The 18,730-nt window shown below is 52.2% G+C and overlaps 4 protein-coding genes across 4 annotated transcripts; 2 read left to right on the top strand and 2 right to left on the bottom strand.

The window, feature by feature from the left end:
* Positions 1-280: 280 nt before the first annotated feature.
* UCRPA7_6332 (putative helix-loop-helix dna binding protein) lies at positions 281-1,249 on the top strand (the record flags this gene model as incomplete). Its single annotated transcript, XM_007918870.1, has 2 exons — positions 281-863; positions 921-1,249. The coding sequence occupies 2 exons, from the start codon at positions 281-283 to the stop codon at positions 1,247-1,249; spliced, it is 912 nt and encodes a 303-aa protein (XP_007917061.1).
* A 1,806-nt stretch (positions 1,250-3,055) lies between these two features.
* Positions 3,056-4,459, top strand: UCRPA7_6331 (putative 4-aminobutyrate aminotransferase protein; the record flags this gene model as incomplete). The annotated part of the gene is made up of 1 exon (XM_007918869.1): positions 3,056-4,459. One exon carries the CDS (start codon positions 3,056-3,058, stop codon positions 4,457-4,459), a length of 1,404 nt encoding a protein of 467 aa, XP_007917060.1.
* Positions 4,460-5,679: 1,220 nt separating this feature from the next.
* Positions 5,680-8,685, bottom strand: UCRPA7_6330 (putative histone h3 lysine 36 methyltransferase protein; the record flags this gene model as incomplete). Its single annotated transcript, XM_007918868.1, has 3 exons — positions 5,680-6,567; positions 6,627-8,230; positions 8,292-8,685. 3 exons carry the CDS (start codon positions 8,683-8,685, stop codon positions 5,680-5,682), a joined length of 2,886 nt encoding a protein of 961 aa, XP_007917059.1.
* Positions 8,686-15,714: 7,029 nt separating this feature from the next.
* Positions 15,715-18,273, bottom strand: UCRPA7_6329 (putative e3 ubiquitin-protein ligase bre-1 protein; the record flags this gene model as incomplete). The annotated part of the gene is made up of 3 exons (XM_007918867.1): positions 15,715-15,888; positions 15,940-17,628; positions 18,142-18,273. The coding sequence occupies 3 exons, from the start codon at positions 18,271-18,273 to the stop codon at positions 15,715-15,717; spliced, it is 1,995 nt and encodes a 664-aa protein (XP_007917058.1).
* Positions 18,274-18,730: the final 457 nt, after the last annotated feature.

The raw sequence follows: 18,730 nt of genomic DNA, 5'->3' as shown, positions 1-18,730 counted from the left end.
AAGCGAGTCCACCACTCACTGTGATAGAGGGTCAGGTGAGCAAGTGCTCGCTATTCAACCTCATCCCACCCAGGTCATAATCTGAAATTTGCGTTACTTCCGTTGCCAGTCGGCCTTGTTGCCTTGCGCGACTATTGTTTCGTCGCTGGCTGGCCCTCCGCTACCTTGCTCAACTACCTCGGGCTGTTGCACAAAGCATTAGATGCTTAAACTAACGATGACAACGACACAGACACGTCTAACAATCACGGCACCATACCAGTAAGCTTTGGCTTCCGTTATGGCCGATACCGCTACAGCGGAACCTGATCTCTCCGCCCTCACGAATTCCCCTCCTCTGAAGCGCAAGCGTGGTGGTCCCGACTCATCTCCCGACTCACGAAGAAACAAGCGCGGTATCCCACCTGCTACGATGGCCGCAGATGCTCTTTCGGCCGCATTCATGGAGAGCGCAGACACGGCGCAAGCTGCACATGCGGCTGCCGCCGCCGCTGGCGTCAACGTCTCAGACTTCAGTGCTCTTCAACAAGCCGCTGCCGAACACAGTGAGGCTTCGGATCCAGCAAACGCTTCCAGCACTGCCGCTGCTGCCCTAGGCTCCATGTATCCGACTCTGCACATCCCGCAGTCAACCGAAGAGACATTTGCCGCCCAGGCTGGTGTCGACACGGATCATCACGACACCTCATACGCGGATGTTGGCCATGATGGGCTACCCATGGACACATCCGGGGTATCCACAGGTGGCATTCATCCAGCAAATGGAGTCCGTCAAGACCAGCGCTACGGCTCAACGCCTAACCCTAAGCCTGCTGTGGGTTCCGAGGAGTGGCATAAGATGAGAAAAGACAACCATAAAGAAGGTGAGACTCGCTCCGTTGAGCGCAGATAGAGATCCGTTGAGCTAACACAGCTTGTAGTGGAGCGTCGCCGCCGCGAGACGATCAATGAAGGGATTAATGAACTCGCCAAGATCGTTCCCGGATGCGAGAAGAACAAGGGGTCTATCTTGCAGCGCGCTGTTGCTTTCATCACTCAGTTGAAGGAGAACGAGTCCCAGAACATTGAGAAGTGGACCTTGGAAAAGCTGCTGACAGAGCAGGCGATTGCCGAGTTGAGCTCTTCCAACGACAAGCTGAAGCTCGAATGCGAGCGGCTCTACCGAGAGCTGGAGACGTGGAAGAGAGCTGCCCAGAGCGCGGGCCTCGAACTCCCGTCAGCTGAGAAGACAGAGCCCGGAACCAGCTAGAACCTGGGCGGGTACCCCTCTGTTGGAAGTCATCCGGGATTGTACCCAGCGGAGGAGTTCCAGTAACCACTCACTCGCATACGCGCCTCGCCATTCTTCTTCTTTTCTTGGTCGCGTACGTTCATTACATACCCAAGCAGTTGTTCGCCATCACTGCATTCTCAATGACGTGCATTACATACGACTTCTTTTTTACATTTCTTCTTTCAAACGGTGCGTAAATCTCCACCTTCGAGTACAGAGACTATTATCTCGGGGGGAGCCTGCTTGTATAACTCTAGAGTTTGCATCCAGGACGGAACCCCAGCATAATGGCTCATCGTCGACTTGAGAAGATGATCTGTTTCGTGAGGGTTGGCTTTTGGCTGGTAGGACGATTCTTTGTTGTGTGACGGATACACCAGAGACAATAGGCGTTGGTGGAAGGGTCTGAATTGTAATCATAACGGCCATAGTGTGGCAATCAATAAACCATGATCATGAGATGAGCTACTGCAACAAGTGTCAAAGCGATGAAGAGCCTGGGACAGGAGGAAGCTGATAGCGATGAGGAATCGTCCGGACAGACTTCGTCATGAGTGAAAAAGATGGATTTTCCGTGCAACCCAATAGGAGCACTTTGCGCAGGAGTTAAGCCCCGTGATGTCCCTTATTCGGCTGGACATTCCCGATTCGGCAATTTCCAAATATTTGTTGTCAGAACAGATATCACGACGGCCGCGGGCCGACCGACTTGGTGGAGGTGGCAGGTTGGTACAGACGGATAGGCACCCGAAGTCGGCGATGGCAGAGGATGCGTCGATGGAGGACTCTTTGTCGCGGCGGGAGCGCGTGCGGCCGGCTGTACCTGCCCAGAACTGCAAAGCTTGAGAAAGCTTACCTACTAGCGCCCCCTCCACACGGCGAAGCTCCACGGACTCAGATATCCTCTACCAAACCGCTGCAGGGTCCGGCCCAGAGATGATTGCCGTTGGCTTCTTGGTACGGGCATCATGTAATGTAGATACCTATCTACTTAGCTATCTATTCCCAGGTAGGCATCTTTTTCTCCCCGGAATTTTTGACCTTGAGAAAGGAGGTATCAGTAGCATGTTGGAGGGTGTTGCTATACCTCATTACAACAAGCTCATCCTCGTCAAGAAGCTCAAGAGCATGTCCATTGAGAAGTACATTTACCTGGATCATCTACAGTTTCGAGATCCATTAGCCTCATCCTTAGCAATGCGGCGTCCCGGATTGTTCTCGACGATGTGGTTTGAGTCTGGGTCTAGGTCGACCAGCTAGAAGAGGCGTAACCATTGAATACCTAACAATGCTTGCTAGCTAGTCAAGCTACCTACCCCACTCCATTTCCAATGCCCTCCAGCGCGTGGCCGGTGTTCACGTCACGCTTGCCCCTCCACTAAAAAGAGCTCCGATAAGCCGCTGATAACCCCCTCCTATTGCCCCCTTCCAACCCGTCCACACCTCATACTTCCACTCCTCTTCCCTCCATCTTCTCCTGCAAGGCTCACGATCTCCCGCATTTTCACGAATTTGTCTCGTCCAAGCGAAAACTCTGACCAATTGGTTGACGCAGGGACCAATTGGCTTCTGTGGAGCTTGCCGCGTGAATTCTTGCCCCTTCCCAACGCCCAAACCAAAGCACAGATACCTACATAAAGGCCCAACATGTCCGCCATACGGGCTGCTGGCCGCTGCTGGCGCACAGCATCCGCCTCAAGCAGACTTGCCTCCTCCTCCTTCCGTCCTCGCTGCTCTGCTGCCCTTCCTGCTGTACCAGGACGGCTCTTCCCAATTGCAAAGATGTCTTCCTACTACTCCTCCTGGGAGCCCGAGGCTCCCACCGTCAAGACGGAGATCCCTGGGCCCAAGTCCAAGGCCGCCATCGCTGAGCTCGACAAGGTCTTCGACACCCGGAGCTTGAACATGCTGACCGACTACCACAACAGCAAGGGCAACTACATTGCCGACCCGGATGGCAACGTTCTGCTGGATGTCTACGCCCAGATTGCCAGTATCCCCGTGGGATACAACAACCCTGCCCTCCTCAAGGCAGCTCAGGGCGAGGAGATGATCAATGGCCTCATCAACCGTCCCGCGCTGGGTAACTTCCCGCCCCAGGACTGGGCCAATGTGCTCAAGACTGGTATCCTCAAGGTGGCCCCCAAGGGCTTGGACCAAGTCTTCACCGCCATGGCCGGATCTGATGCCAACGAGACTGCCTACAAAGCCGCCTTCATGTACAGGCGGCAGCAGGAGCGTGGCGGCGCACATGTCGAGTTCACCGAGGAGGAGATGGAGTCCGCCATGAACAACCAGTCACCCGGCGCCTCGCAACTATCCATCATGTCATTCAAGACCGCCTTCCATGGTCGTCTGTTTGGTTCTCTGTCTACCACACGCTCTAAGCCTATTCACAAGCTTGATATCCCTGCTTTCGACTGGCCTCAGGCCACTTTCCCTCAACTCAAGTATCCTCTGGAGGATCACGTTGAGGAGAACCGCAAGGCTGAGCAGGAGGCCCTCGCTGAGGTTGAGCACCTCATTCTGAACTACCACGTGCCCCCTTGCGCCGTCATTGTTGAGCCTATCCAGTCTGAGGGTGGTGACAACCACGCCTCGGCCGACTTCTTCAAGGGTCTCCGTGCCCTGACCAAGAAGCACAATGTCCTCATGATTGTCGATGAGGTGCAGACCGGTGTTGGTGCCACCGGCAAGTTTTGGGCCCACGAGCACTGGAACCTGCCTGAGCCCCCTGACATGGTGACCTTCTCCAAGAAGGCACAGACGGCAGGCTACTACTTTGGCAACCCTGAGCTGAGGCCCAACAAGCCATACCGTCAGTTCAACACATGGATGGGCGACCCGGCCAGGGCCCTGCTCTTCCGCGCCATCATCGAGGAGATTGAGAAGAACGACCTCGTGACCAAGACCGCCAAGGTGGGCGACTACCTCTTCGGCAAGCTCGAGGCCCTGGCCAAGAAGTACCCGGGCCAGTTCGACAACCTCCGCGGCAAGGGCATGGGCACCTTCATCGCCTTCGACAACCCGCGCCGCGACGAGTTCCTCAAGAAGGCCAAGTCGTTCGGCATCAACATTGGTGGCTCGGGCGCCAGCGCCGTGCGGCTAAGGCCCATGCTCATCTTCGAGGAGAAGCACGCGGACATCCTCCTCGAGGCGCTGGAGAAGATTGTTACGTCCTGGTAAATTCGTGAAGCAGGCTTGGGTACGACGGGGGAAAACAGCGCTACGGTGGCAGGAGGTTTTAGCTACTATATTTTTATACGTTCATGAAGACATTTCGGGGTACTAAACTACATAACGTCGGGTTCTGAAGCCCTGATGCAGCGAAAATTTTGCTATACGGAGGGCTTTTGTATGCCGCTTTGCACATTCGCAAGTGAGAAGGATATAATATACATGAAGTACCGCTCGCTCCTCAGCGCCCAGCACCGCTATTCTATGACCAGTGCGCCTCTTTGCTTGTCCAGGTATGGTGGCCACCTGCTGGGCGGCCTGCTTGCCTGCGTGCCGACCGAGTCCACTGACTCCCAGCTTCCGCATCGAACATGGACCTGACTCGATCTCTGCAGAGAACATGAGTCGCCAATGCGCAAGTCTGTCGCAGACACATGCAATGCAAAGCTCCTTCCACGGCGGATAATAAATCATACTGTGACATTTAAGATATGACGGTGGGCCGTTGCTTTCGGCCCTGGGTATATATTTCTAAGACAACTGCAGCTGCAGCCAAAAACAAAAACAAATGCCGACCGACCGACCAACCGACTGACGGGGTGTCCGTCCATCCATCCTGGATACATGCTTTCACGCAATAAAATGCCAGCCCATCGCGGGGATCAAAACGCAGAACCAATTGCCATTATTTTCGTTTGTCTTTCGCTTCTCTCGTGTGCGGTATATATATGTATATCCTCGGCAAGCGACGTCAGCACAGTGAAATAGGCAGACCGTCTTTTTGACGACGACGACGGTGACGATGAGAAACAACAAAATGCCTTGAATTCCCGGTCAACACCACCCCCTCCTGTGCGCTGAATGCTAATCAATCAATGCCGACCAGCCCCCTGTGCGAGACATAACGTAGTGGGTAAAAAAAATAGAATGGCCAACGCCAGCCGTGTTTGCTGTTGCTGCAAAACCAAAAGGTCCGCCGCCCTTTCAGGCACCTTGCATTTCCATCCCTCGCAACCGAAAAAGCAAATAAAGAAACATGCCCTTTTTTACACGTAAATACACACCGGCCCTGAATTCCTGACCTTATATAGCCATATGCAGTAATATAGAAAAGTGCGTGATGATGCCGGGGAATATGCTGTAGTAATACATTATTATCATGATTAGGGGCAGGACTCAAGCGATGCTTAGCGCGCGCTCTTGAAGGCCCCGAGTGTCAGGCCGTGGTGCTAATGGCTTAGGACCTCCTGCTTACGTGCCTGACGCTCATGGCTCTTCACGGCGCCACCATCATTCGCATTTGCGTCCAACTCCATGTCCTCCGCCTCCATGATGGTGCCATTTGGTAGGTCCGTCTTGGACAGGCCCTCTCCATTGATGGCCGGGTGCGTGATCGCGGCATCGTTGCCGAGGTCCTGCTTGCTCTTCTGCTCCATTTCGAATTCTCTCATGGCCTCCTCGTTCTCGCGCTGCAACGCCTCCTCCTGGCGGGCTCTATCCTGCTCAGCTTCGTCGGCAAGCCGCTGCGCCTCCTCGTTCTCCCTCACAAAGGCCTCCTCCTCTTCCGCCATGGCAACGTCCATAGCGGCCTCGGGCGGTGGTGGGGGTGGGGGTGGAGGACTAGGCTCGACGTCCTCCTCCTTCAGTCGTTTGACTGATGGGGTCTCAGATGGCGTCAGGCTGGGCGAGTTCTCGTCTTCTCTCTTACGCTTCCGCTCAGGAGAACTACCTGGTGACTGAACATCGTCTACATCACTCATTATGAGGTCATCGATGGCTTCGACTTCATCATGGCCAACAGGCGTCTCGCTGCTGGCCAGATCCTCACCTGCTGCAGTAGAGGGCTTCGTGCCGTTAGCAGCGTGCCTTGCTGCGCGCTCGGCCTTTCTCCTCTCATGCTCTTTATACTTCTCGACAGCTCGGTCCAAGAAGTCTTTGACGTACTTCTTGACCTTCTTCTCTTGCTTAGAGGAGATGGCAGTAGGATCCTCTACTCGGTTGTTCTTGTAGTCAGAAGCCACAAGCTTCTTGTTAACCTCTTTTGCGAATTTCTTCAGCTGCTCCTTGGGAAGTCTGTGCCGAAACTTGTCCAACACATACTTCACGTGGGGGAAAAGCTGTGCATGGTCAGCGGATGCACACACGTGGATTATATTGGGTCATATGCAGTACTTACTGTGTTCTCATAGATCTTCATCTGCTTCTCTAGAGGCAGAGAACGCCATTTTTCCTTCTTTGGCTCCTGCACAGGAGTTCCGACGGGTTGTGGAGTTTGCGAAGCAGAAGGTTTGGGTGTGGGATCCTTTGTCAAGCTATCAATGATGTCTTGAAGAGCCTTTTGATCTTGCACGGCTTTGGATGGGGCTTTCGGGGTTTCTGGGGCTGGTGCTGTCGGTCTCTTCCAGGTCGTCGTTCCAGCTTTGTTATAGTAGTATGTGTTGCCCCGGGAATCGGTAGCAGAAAACCATCCCAACGGTAAGGTGTAGCCGGGATGCGGTCTGCGCGGTGGCCGCTGACCATTGAAAAAATTCACGTTTCGTTGGGGAACATTGCTGCGCGGTCCTTTTGGGATTACCACACTGCTCAAGAATGGCGAAAGGGGCTTTGTGGTGGTGACTTCCTCTACACGGTCAAGGTTGCGACGCTCCTCGAACGAGTTGGCGGCCGGTGCGGTGGGGTCGAATTTCTTTCGAGGAATTCGATACGCCGTCTCCAATTTGCTCCACTCATCCAGGAGGCGCTTCGACTCGGCTGCCACATCCTCGTGGTCAGACGACGTGAGACTCTCAATTGTCGCTTCTATCTTGGAGTCGGAGATCTTGTTCTTGGTCAAGCGGGGAAATTTGTCGAGGATGTCGAGAATTTGTAGAACAACATTGTTGTCGTCCAGGAAAGTGACCAGTGTGGTTTTGAGGATCTGGTAACCGTGCATGCGCACCACACGATTCCGAACGCGATCATCGTCTGCAGCCTGGATTCGGGTGAGCAGCTTGACTGCAATCCATTTTTCTTTGCACTGCATGAGCGCTGCCATGACTTTCGTGACGCCGTCCTCGCCCAGGCCGCGGGGTTGCACGCTGTTAACGTACTCCTCATCGTCTTCATTAGGCTTCTTCTTGCGGGGTTTCTTAGCGACTGCAGTGTCCCAGCCATCGCCATCATCGATGCCGAGGGCCTCAATTGTCGCAGGGGGCAGTTTGGTGGCACGCTCTGTTTGCGTCTTCCCTCCGATAAAGCCAGTGCAGTTGGGCTCGCCGCAGTAGCAGGGTTGTGGATCAGCGCCGTACCTGTCCACGTTGTAGTTGAACACTAATTCCTCGCCCGCTTTGATTTTACGGCCGGCGAAAATGCCCATGCGCAGCTTGTCGCCAACCACCCATTTGTCCACGTAGCAATTAGGGTTACAGGAGTGATTGCAGAATCGCCCCAGATTGCCCTTCTTGGTGGCGTCAACAAACTCACTCTTGGTCAGTGACATAAAGTAAAAGTGCTTGATGCCCTCTTCATCGTACTGGACCATGCGCCTGCGGAAGGTCGGCTCATTGATGACTTCGCCAATGTATTCGAAAACGAAGTCGTTGGCCTGTAGGTCGCTGTCGGCCCTGAGACCGAAGCCCTTCTTCTCGGTCTTGATGACAGACACGTTAGCAAACTCTTTTCGCTGGAACCTCTGGTTCTGACATCCAGCTCCGCAATTGCAGTCGCCATCGACACATTCCATTTTCGTGGCCCTGTTGATACAATCAGAGTCCTCGCCACAAGCGTGGTTCTGTCCGTCCCCTATGCAGAATTTGCGTCAGCGATCACATACGAGTGTCAGTGAACCAGCAGGATGACCTACGCCATTCTTCGCTGCAGTCGCAGTCTAGAGCATCGTGATCCGAAGATCCCATGTGCTTTGACCCATACAGACAGTCGGTGATAACTTGGAAATGGGTACATGATTCCTCGGTGACGTTAGGAAGATGGTCGTAGAGACGAGCAGAGTGACTGGCAGTCTTAGAGGATGATTTCCTAGATAGCTTGGGTGTGGGCTCAATGTCTTGCTTGGATTCGCCGTCGCCTTCCGTCTTGAGATCTGCCATACTGGGAGATCTAGACGTCGGTTTGGAGCCGTTGGGCGTAGCAGAAGCGCTCGCTCGTTCGTGCTTGACCTTTGCGTCAGGCCTTCCGGTCGATTCACCCTCCAGCTTCATGACGCTGATCGCGTCGGGTATGCGCTCCTCGTCCTCCATTGCGAAAAGTGGTAATCTGAGGCGAGAGCGAAAATGAGAGTGTTGTGGGCGGAGAGAGGAAAGAGATTAGAGACCGAAACTGCCCAGGGTGAGGAGCCCAGGAGGAGAGGGAAGGTCAGAGGAGCCCAGGAATCGGTCAAGGTTTGCGGGAAAGCGGGAAGGTAAGGAAATGGTAGCTACATCGCTTGGGTCTTCTGAGATGACTGCGACGCTATGCCCAGCAATCCGCTGTGATGAGGCACCGGGGAAGCTCGACAGAAAGGTCGGAAAGGTCCAGGATCGGGGATTGTTGGCTACTTCAGTTCAGTGGGAGGGAGGAAATCGGCAACTGCACTTTTTCAAAGGTTCAATTGGCACGGGCAAAGCAAAGTCGACAGGGGTGTCTCCGCAGAGCATTAGCTAATCCTGGAGTGGATCCTGCCACTACTGTCCTAACTTCACCAGTAAGTCGCAGTGTCGCATTGTAGCATTAACTAGTACCGGCTTGCGAGACGAGTGAATCAGTGGTGACCTCTGCTCAGAGGAAATCTTTTTTTTTTTTTTGTAACCAACAAGATACACAATCCTGACACCTGGAAGAGAGGCTTTGGTGAGGTTCCCAGTATAGCTAATAATAGATCATCTAGGACAGAATTTTGGTGACATGAGGGTTGATTGGTGGTTCGACAACTTGCAAAGTTAAATGTCCAATCCATCAATCTTGGATTTCAAAAGACATTTCCCTTCTTTTGGCATGTAGAAACAAGACTGGAAACATTCAACTGCTTTCATTAGTCCTCATTGCTTCTGTATATCCTGGTCACTTTCCTGTCATGCTTGTAATGATGGTTAGTTGAGAGCGCACACTTTCGGTCCCACCCAGGAGGACGGTGAGGAACCTTCATCCACCCTTCAGCCATGGATAGTAATAAACTCCTACAAATGAAACGGACCACACTTTCTCATGGAAATACTCAGCTCTGGAGGAAAGAAGTCAGCAAATTAGACATTTTGAATGGGAACTTCATTTTTTTGCTCTATAGAGGGGCATCTTCAAGATGGTTCTTAGTCGCAAGTATACCAAGACTCTCAGGGCTAGCTCATGCCGTATGAGAACACTATATCGGTCCTATTTTCCCATTAAGCTGATGGATTGATGTTAGTGGCAGCTATTATGGTTGTGTTAGAAACTGAGGACGATTCAGAGCACTCAAGCCATATGCATAGCTATATAGTATCGCGAGACCGGGCGGCTTGATGCTTCTCCTCGGCCGGAGCTTGACGTACACGGCGAGTGCACAAACCGGCAACTACGGTACTGTAGCCGTCTACTCCATTCCATCAACGATCATGTTCACAGGTTCCCTTGATAAGGCCCTATATTGACATTGTATGCCGTAGGGCGTCGCGTTATCCGATGTGAGTGGGTTTAGGCCGGGATACATCAAGACGTCCATCTAGGAACAGGCGGCTTGGTTACCACAATTGCGCACTAGGATAGAACGTCCACGACTCTGGGCTTCACAATTAATCGTGGACATCCGTGGACATTTCCGAAGGAGGACAGAATTCCCGCATGCACATATGGCACGCGTCTGCCGTGTAATAATGTGATTTGCACGCTATGTGCGTACGTGAGGATTACTGACGTAGCACACCCAGGGCCATGGAACAGAACACGACACTGGCGCAATTGGAAGTGGCGACGGGAATGGCCACGAAGGCAATCTAGGCCATCCGTTTCAATGCATAGCAACGCCAGGACGCGTGGGAGAGCTTGGAAATGTTGCGCCGCTATAACATCCGGCGCCGTTGCCAGCTCATCGTGCAGCAAGCGGGTGGAGAAGTGTTTGGAGTTGGAAGGACGGTTCAGAGCTGGCGATAGGAGCGGTGTGAGAAATCGCGGGTATATAAATGCAGTCTAGCACGCGTTCCATCCATCAGCGTTGCCTTGAAACCGTTCTGATCTCTCCACGGACCATTTTCGACTATCAAATGTTCACAGCAAACCGATGCGGCTCTTCGAATGGAGAACTGCTGGTATGTGCTTGATGGTGTTGTGTGATGGGCGAGAGGCCGCTTCGGCCATGTCATTGGTGAAGAGCATCAGCGATGGCGACCACTGAGATGCAGCGGTCGCAGTATGCGGCCAGTGTCCCACAATTGGGCTTGCGGATCCAGCATGGCGAATGCCAAAGACGGAGCGCAATTGGACTGGGAGTTCCCAAGAGCCGAAAGAATTGACGGGAAGTCCCCTTGCCTAGTCATCTTGTGTGACTGGCGCATAGACTATTCTATACGGAGGGCGGAGGGCCATCTCACTCGCCGCTGAACCAAGCTTCGGTCTTGTGGTGAGATGGATTCTGGACGACTGACTTCCCTCCTCGACAAGCTGGCCAGCTCACCCTCACCCTCACCGCGTGCTCGCTCGCCCAAATCCATCTCGGGTTCCCTCAGCATAGAGGGGCTGCTCTAAGCCTGCTAGAGGGGTGTCAGGTGGCAGTGGTCTTAGCTGGCGGGCAGCTAATTGGCCCGTCACTTTGCCTTACATGCAGCAGGACTGCAGTCGTCGATGCAGCGCCAGGCGCTCATTGATCGAGCTTGCATGAAGCATGCGACCATGAGATTGAAGGTCAGAGCCGGCCTGCGCATGCGCATGTGCAATTTGCTGTTGCAGCGCGAGACCTGGATAGGTATTAGCGGTAACATACCTTACCTACCTTACCTTACTGCCGACCGGGAACGCGAGCAAGATCAGCTGCGCTGTGTGGAAGTGCATCCGCTGCCGGAAGAGACCCAATTTGCTACCTTACTGTATGTATGTCGGATCGGGAGCTGCGAAGGGCTGACGACCCTGACGCATGCGCAGCGAGAGCTTAGATTTTGGTGTCGAGGGGAACAAGCAGGATTTTCCCGGATTCAGTCGAGCATATCATCATCACCGTACATACCTGGTATCTTCTGCCCGAGTTGCGCACTTGATGACGGAGAGACGTTAATGGACGTAAAACACCAAAAGGAATCGGCACTTTAGTAATTTCAGTCGCGCTTTTCTCAACAAGAACAAGAAGGAAGGGTAGAAGAAGAAGACGACAAAGAAGCGCGACCAGCACCAGCTCAGCTACTACTTTCGTGCTCTAGTTACCCATCCAGTCTTTACCGTATCGCCCTTGGGGCATGCACGGCAAAAAAGAAAAGCAAGCAAGCAAGCAAGCAACAGAGAGAAACACAGAAAACGGCATCCGTGCCTTAGGCTTTCTTTTCCGCCCATCCATCCTTCCTTCCCCGTGTCCAACCCAACCACCTGCCGGGTTTCGAATCAGGAAAGAGGCCGCATCCACAGCAAGGAAGCGGCGTTTCTCGACAACCTAAATCGGGACAACACGAGCAATTGACCATTCTCTACCCAGGTATCTAATCTACGCTCAACCTCATTCACTCTCGTCACCTACTCGACTCGACTCGACTTGACTTGACTCAACTCGACTCAACTCGGACTTTGCGGCTTCGGAGCCCTTTCCACTGGAGTACGACTATTGAGCTTTTCCTGTCTCACAACTGCTTCTTTGGCGCTTGCTGATTGCGCTGCTCTCTCTGGTCGCCTCTTTTAGAATCTGCTGCTCTCATAACCACACCTACATAACGTCACTTGCGTACCGTATGCAGTAGGACAGGGTTTAGGACACCACCCGGCCGGCGGCTCAGCGGGGCCTCTCCATGTGACAAACAGAAACAAATGAAGAGACATTCGATCTTAGCAAGACAACTGCTCCAGTCTTCCCGTCTACTCCGCACCTAATTCTGTTTTCCAACGGCCCCGGCCCACAGCGCAAGAGCTGTCGCTCCAGAAGTGGCTCTCTAATAACTGCTAGCCAACACCATACTGTACCGGGACATCTGCAGCGCAGAGACCTTTTCCTGGTGTCTAAGCCAGCATCTTCCCTGTCTAGGCCTCCGGGCTGCCTTATCAAGGGTGTCTGTGCAACCCTTGGTCCAGGAGGAGCCCATTACGCACTTTATACAGGCGAAATCTCGGCTCTTTACTGCGCACTGGCTTCCAGGTTCCCCTCCAAAGACGCGCGCTTGCTCGCGTCTTGTCCTCCGCTCACTTTTGACTTTGCCTCCTCTTCTGAGGCTGTCCAATCACCTGAATCATTGCGCGAAACCCTTCGGTAGTAGATGCAACTCGTGCGCCCGGCCTGGAAGAGACTGCCTTCGCCTCCTGTCCGCAGCTCGTCTGGCTGACACATCGGCCTTATATCGAGGACTCTGCGGCCTGTCAACCCCTCCCAAGACTCCAGCTGCCTGTTCCGAGTCATCTATTGCTTCTGTGCCTGACATGAAGCCGTCTTGCTTCGTCCCTGCTGCCTTCCACGCTCGTTGCCCCCTAAACGTCAAGTTGGAGTCGTCACAATGGATCCGTCGTTTACTGACGCAGAGAGAGTAGGCTGCCTTTCCACATGTGATCAATTTGGCATGCTGACCTTTACAGCGCTTTGTGCTCGCCGAGATGATCAAAGCCAGCGAAATAGATGTCGGGCTGCTGGTTGACTTCGTGAAAAGAAACAACGTACAGCCAGATTGGCTCTCGATGCAGCTCCCAGGTGGTAAGTTAGTTCATAGCCTTTACAGCCTACGAGCCCAGAGAATGTTCCCCTTAATCTGTCGCTGTCTAGGTCGCAATATGCATCAGTGCATTCGCGCTGCCGAGAACATGTTCAATGTCCCCATGCACCCTCCACCCATTGCGCCATTGAAGCGAAAATCCCTTGGCGACCTGAACGAATCCGTCCCCAAAAGGCTTGCTGTAATGAATCCTAATGAACATCATCCCATGTCGTCCACGACACATGTCAATATCCAACCGCGGCCGTCGCCAAATACGCCCAACGGCTTCGTATTCGCGTCAACTTCGAGTCCAACCTTATCCACAACTGGTACTGGGAGAAAACGGGGGCGACCATCCAAGGCTGAAAAGGAAGCGCAGGCCCGGGCGAATGCATCCCACAGCACGGGCTACCCGCCGACGACTCTTGCGCCGATCGCGCCACAGCCTCCCATATCAACAACATCTGAGCCAGGATCTCTGTACGAAGCTAGACCGATCAACTTCCAACCGTATGGCGGGTATCAGAAGAAAAAGACCAGAGATAAGAAGCCTAAAAGTTCTCCAAGGGCCGCAGATAGTCCTCTCGACCTAAGAAACTTATTGGAGCCGGATGACGAGTCTCAGCGCCAGACTCCCAGCCTACGAGAGGGCGAGCGAATACCGAGCCCAGCTGCCTCACATATGGCGGCGGCGGCAATCTCCGCTACAGACGGATAATTTTTCCTACTGTTGCTTGGAGTTCATGAAGTAATAGTCATATGTTGTGTCACGATAGGATCTTCTTCGCATAAACATACCCAAGTGTTAGTGTAAAGCCATGGCAGGCCATTAGGCGATGGCTGGGTTCAGTGGCGTACGATATTGCTGGAATTTTCGCATACATTTGGTTGGCGTCTAATCCGAGAGTTTCGACTTGATAGGGGGCAGATTTGATGCATCGACGAGACCATCAAAGCTAGAGTGTAAGGTGGGAGGTTCAGTTGTTTCGCGGTCTCTTGCATTTTCCTCATGGTCGATGTATCTCTGCGGGTGGGAGCTCGAGGCGTCATCGCTGAAACGTACATGTTCTGATTCGGTTTCTCGTCAGGGCGCTTTACCTGGCTGTATAAGTAAACGGCGTTGAGGGGTCCGGTGGATTAGAGTGCTGGATGCTCTGCTTCTGTACGAATCTCAAAATTAGGCAACTCGCAATGAGCTAGTGTTCGGTATTGAGCATATAGGATGATAGGAACTGGAAATCCTACTGTAATAAGATCTGATGTCGCTTCTATAAGTGTATTGTAAGGGAATTATACTAACCTAGTCAACTGACGAAAGTTGCTGACACTCCCCATTAGATGGTATTCAACTTAGTCACTAGAGGGTTAATTATTTATTAGCAGAAAAATATGAAAAGGTTCGGAATAGGAGATAATTTTCCGTCGAGAAATGGTTCGCGGAGTTGCAAGTCATAAGTCTATAGCTTGAGTCTGCCCTTGGTGCATAGTGTATAATGCGTATTGCAGGCTACCTAGCTATACAGCTCTGGTTCTAGCCTCTAATAAGCTCGTACATAGTCTTACTGAGTGGATACTTAGTATGATGTAGCTGGCTTCGACTGGCTTTTGCAAAAGTTTGTGTCCATTGGCTACATGAGCTGCTTTCTAACTAAGGATATTGACTGACTCAGTTTGAGGTCCTCGACAACTCGGAAGACTCCCTATATCACGTTGCGAGAATGATAAAGTAATCGCGGATAAGGTACGGTTATGGTAAGAATAGTATCTGCGAGAATAGTACGGGCAAGGTGGAGAGCCAGTTTCTTAAACAAGCGGTGAGCTTGGTCTTGCTGGATCTAACAGTCTCTATACCTCACAACAACTTCTAACTCTTAAAGACTTCTGCACCTAGAATACGTTGTTCTTTCGAGTAACTCAGTCGGCATAAGTAGCAGGCTTGGCTTGATAGGCTGACTCCTATAGACGAGAGTTATTGCAGTACCAGGCGGGCGTTGAGTCCTTCATCGCTCTTGGACTTTCCCGAGTTATGACTAAGTCAGCAATGTATGCATAGCAGTTTCTGAATTTGTTTCTCGAGCGTTCTCACATGCAAGCAGTTGAAGCGTTTGATGGGTATCTGTACATTTTGATTTTTCAAATCTAGCTCTATCCTGGCACGACTCCTACAGCATGGCCAACATGCCTCGGGAGCAAGGTGGAGTAACTCAAAGCTGCCCACCGTTCGTTCAGTAAACCGAGGCATTATCAAGACGTGCAAGTTCACCCAGCAATCAAGTCATCCATCATCAATCCATCCAATCACTCCTTCCCTAGACACACATAGAAGTACAAAAGATCCAAGATCGGTTCCAACATATGCCGAGCACCGGCCAAAAAGGCCTAGGCCAGGCCCGATAAGCCTTCGTTGGCGGTGACAGATAAATGCTCCTGACCTGACACTACTCATAGGTGGGCTGCCATGACATCCAGCTTGTCGAACGCTTTGCTACAGGTGGGACACTTCCTCATGCGGGAGGAAATTCTGGCATCGATACAACCATTGCAGAAGACATGTCCACAAGTCTTCAGAACCGTATTCTTGAAGTTGTTCCGACATACTGAGCAGAGAGCGAGTTTCTAGGAATGTTAGCAAATGACTGCAATCAAGTTTGGTTTGGATCTGCTCACTCTTAGCATTTCCTCTTCTTCTGAGGAATTGCTCAAGCTCTTGGTCTTCCAGGAATCTCGTTCTTTCTGCACGTTGTCCAAGCGAACCTTGAGCCGCTCGACCTCTGATTCCTGTGCAGACGCTCGTTCTTTCGCCATCACAACTGTGGCATCCTTTGCCTTCGCCAGGTTCGTCAGGTCTGAGACCTGGGCTTTGACGAGTTCGGCTCTTCGAGTCGCGTCCGTGCTGGAGCTCTTTAGCGCCCTATTCTCCTCCATCGCCGTTGTGTTGGACTGCTTCATATCTGAAAGCTGCTTCTCGAGGTTGCTGACGAGAGCACGAGCTTGAGCCTCCGCATCTTTCAATTGTGCGATGATCTCCGAGCTCTTGCCGTTCTGGTGCCGCAAACTCTTTATCTCGTTATTCCGAATATCCGCATCTTTTCGTGCTGCGAAGTACTTCTGATCTGCCTTGCCCTTCTCCAGAGTCAAAACCTGAATTCTCTCCTCAAGGGCGTTGAAGTCCATGATCTTCTTTTGCGCGAGATCTCTGGTCTTCTTGTAAGCCTTTTCGATGGATGGGAGTTCTTTGTTGATCGACTGGAAGTCCTTTTCCAACTTCAGGAACTTCTCCTTCAGCTCGGCGGACGACAATGAATCGAGTTCTGGATGAGGATCGGACATTGTTACATCTTCACTCGGCCGTAAGCGCTGAAGTTCTAGTTCTAGAGCCGCTATTCGGTCATTGGATGCGCTGACTAGCTCCTTCATCTGTTCGATGGCAAGCCTCTCTTGCTCCTGGCTAGCCTTGCGGATGCTGACATCCGCAAGAAGTTCATCTCTTGCTGATCTGATTCGAGTCAGATCTTGCTCTTTGAGCTGGATCTGGTCCTCAAGCTCCCCCGTAACAGTCTGAGCTTCGCGCTCGAGCTGGGTACGGAAGCTGGTGCGCTCTGCTCGCAACTTCTCTGCTTCTTCTCTCAACTGCTTGTTGGTAGCCTCAAGGTGGTTGATTCGTTTGATCAGATCTTCGTTTTGCGTCTTGAACTGCTTGAAAACCTCGGTTCGCGCGTAATCCTCATCTGTGAGACTCTCCCGCCGTGCTTTGAAGGATGTGTTTTCCTCTTGCAAACCCTTGATTTCGGCATATGCAGACTCCAGCTGCTCCTTTTGCTTGGTTACAACCGCGATTGCCTCCTGGTATTGCACTCGGAGACCATCATTGTTACCATTAGTTTCACTGGGCTCATTTCCGTTTTCTGCTGGAGTGGGAGCAGGGCGACTTGTTGCACTAGCCAGAGCTTGTTGTTCCAGCTTCTGCACTTGAGCGCTCTTGGTTCTGTCCAGCTTCTTCTCGGCCTTGATGTAGCGTAAAGTTGCTGTGTCAAGCTGTTCGGACAGCGACTCCTTTTCCGAGTCGAGACGAGCCAATTTTACGATATACTCCTTCTGATTTGCGAGCAGGTTGTTGATCTGAGATTCGAGTTCAACAATTTCGGGTTTTACATCTCCACGGCGAGCTGCAAAGCGGTTGAACAAGGACTCCAGACCAGACTTAATGGCTCTTCCCTTTTCGGAAAGATGTCGCTGGAAGTCTTTACTATCCTTGAAATGGAGGCTAGTGGTGGATGGGAAATCTAGACAGTCAGCCCCTCGCTCAGGAACGAAGTGGAGCGGGAGGAGATCGATCGGCTTACCTTTCGACTCAGGCTGTGACAATATTGTCCCCTCGGCTACGAGTTCGATCTCTTGCAGCAGCTGGAGCCACCACGCATCGATTATTCTGATATGATCATCGTGATGTTCACTACGTTTGAGAGCTTCCTCAAGTCGGGCTTCTAATGTGCCTTGCGCCCTCTTGTACTCAAGCATTTGACGGTATATAGCATCTTTTTGGTATTCCTGAAACCCATAACTGTCAGCCTGATTCTTATCTCGATGATGCTCGATCGATATGGAGGATGTAAAGCGACGCTGGAGGATCAAAGGCAGTAGGTGCTGGTGAGTCAATCAAAGGAAAGATAGACCTGAAAGCCCGGCATGCTGTTGCCAGCAAGCCACGCATTAGCGTTGAACAGAGTGCGGGACGCGACATCACCACCCGCTCACTTTGTGATGCATGGTCATAAACAATCATTTCCACAGCAATGAGCTGAGGAGGGACAACAGGTGGGATTGACTCGGGGGATGAAAGCGATGATAGGGCTGTCGTGTGACACTTACCTCGATCCAAGCCTCGTCCTTCATGTCGACGCCATCGTCTCGAGACTTGCCGCTGCCATTCACTGCCTGTCGCTTACTAGGCGGAGCAAGATCGTCAGGGCCGTTGATGGCTGGTCTCTTCCTGTCCTCCATCTTGACGAGGGTGGACGAAGGAAGAATGGTGGAGGGCGAGGTGGCAATAGGCATCAGAAAGATGGCGCGAAAGGGCGACAAAAAGGAGGAGAGGATGTAAACAGAAGGTCAAAGGAAGTGAATGCAAAGGGTAGGCGGATTCCTCAGCCAGGCGATGACCCGGGTTGAGGCCTCGAAATGGTCATTAAAAGAGCGTAAGATGCGAAAGGGTGGAAGGGAAGGACGTGGAGAGAAAGGAGATGATTTTTGACGTTCTTGAAATTCAAGTCGCAGCATGGCGCGATGCCAGAACTGGGCTAGCCTGATGCACTAGTCCCAGTCAGGCTTTGGCTTATCATTGATAAAGGGATGCTTTCTGGATCTGCTAGATGGTGACGGGCAAGTCACATGTTTTGCCAGCGAATAATTGAGTATCTGTCTATCAGTTGATCAAGTACCTACTTACGTCCCCCACCAC

The sequence above is a fragment of the Phaeoacremonium minimum genome (genome assembly GCF_000392275.1).
Source record: "Phaeoacremonium minimum UCRPA7 unplaced genomic scaffold PA7_03_scaffold_468, whole genome shotgun sequence".
NCBI lineage: Eukaryota > Fungi > Ascomycota > Sordariomycetes > Togniniales > Togniniaceae > Phaeoacremonium > Phaeoacremonium minimum.
The sequence above is the reverse complement of the archived record's forward strand: the minus strand, read 5'-3'. Positions and strand labels throughout refer to the sequence as shown.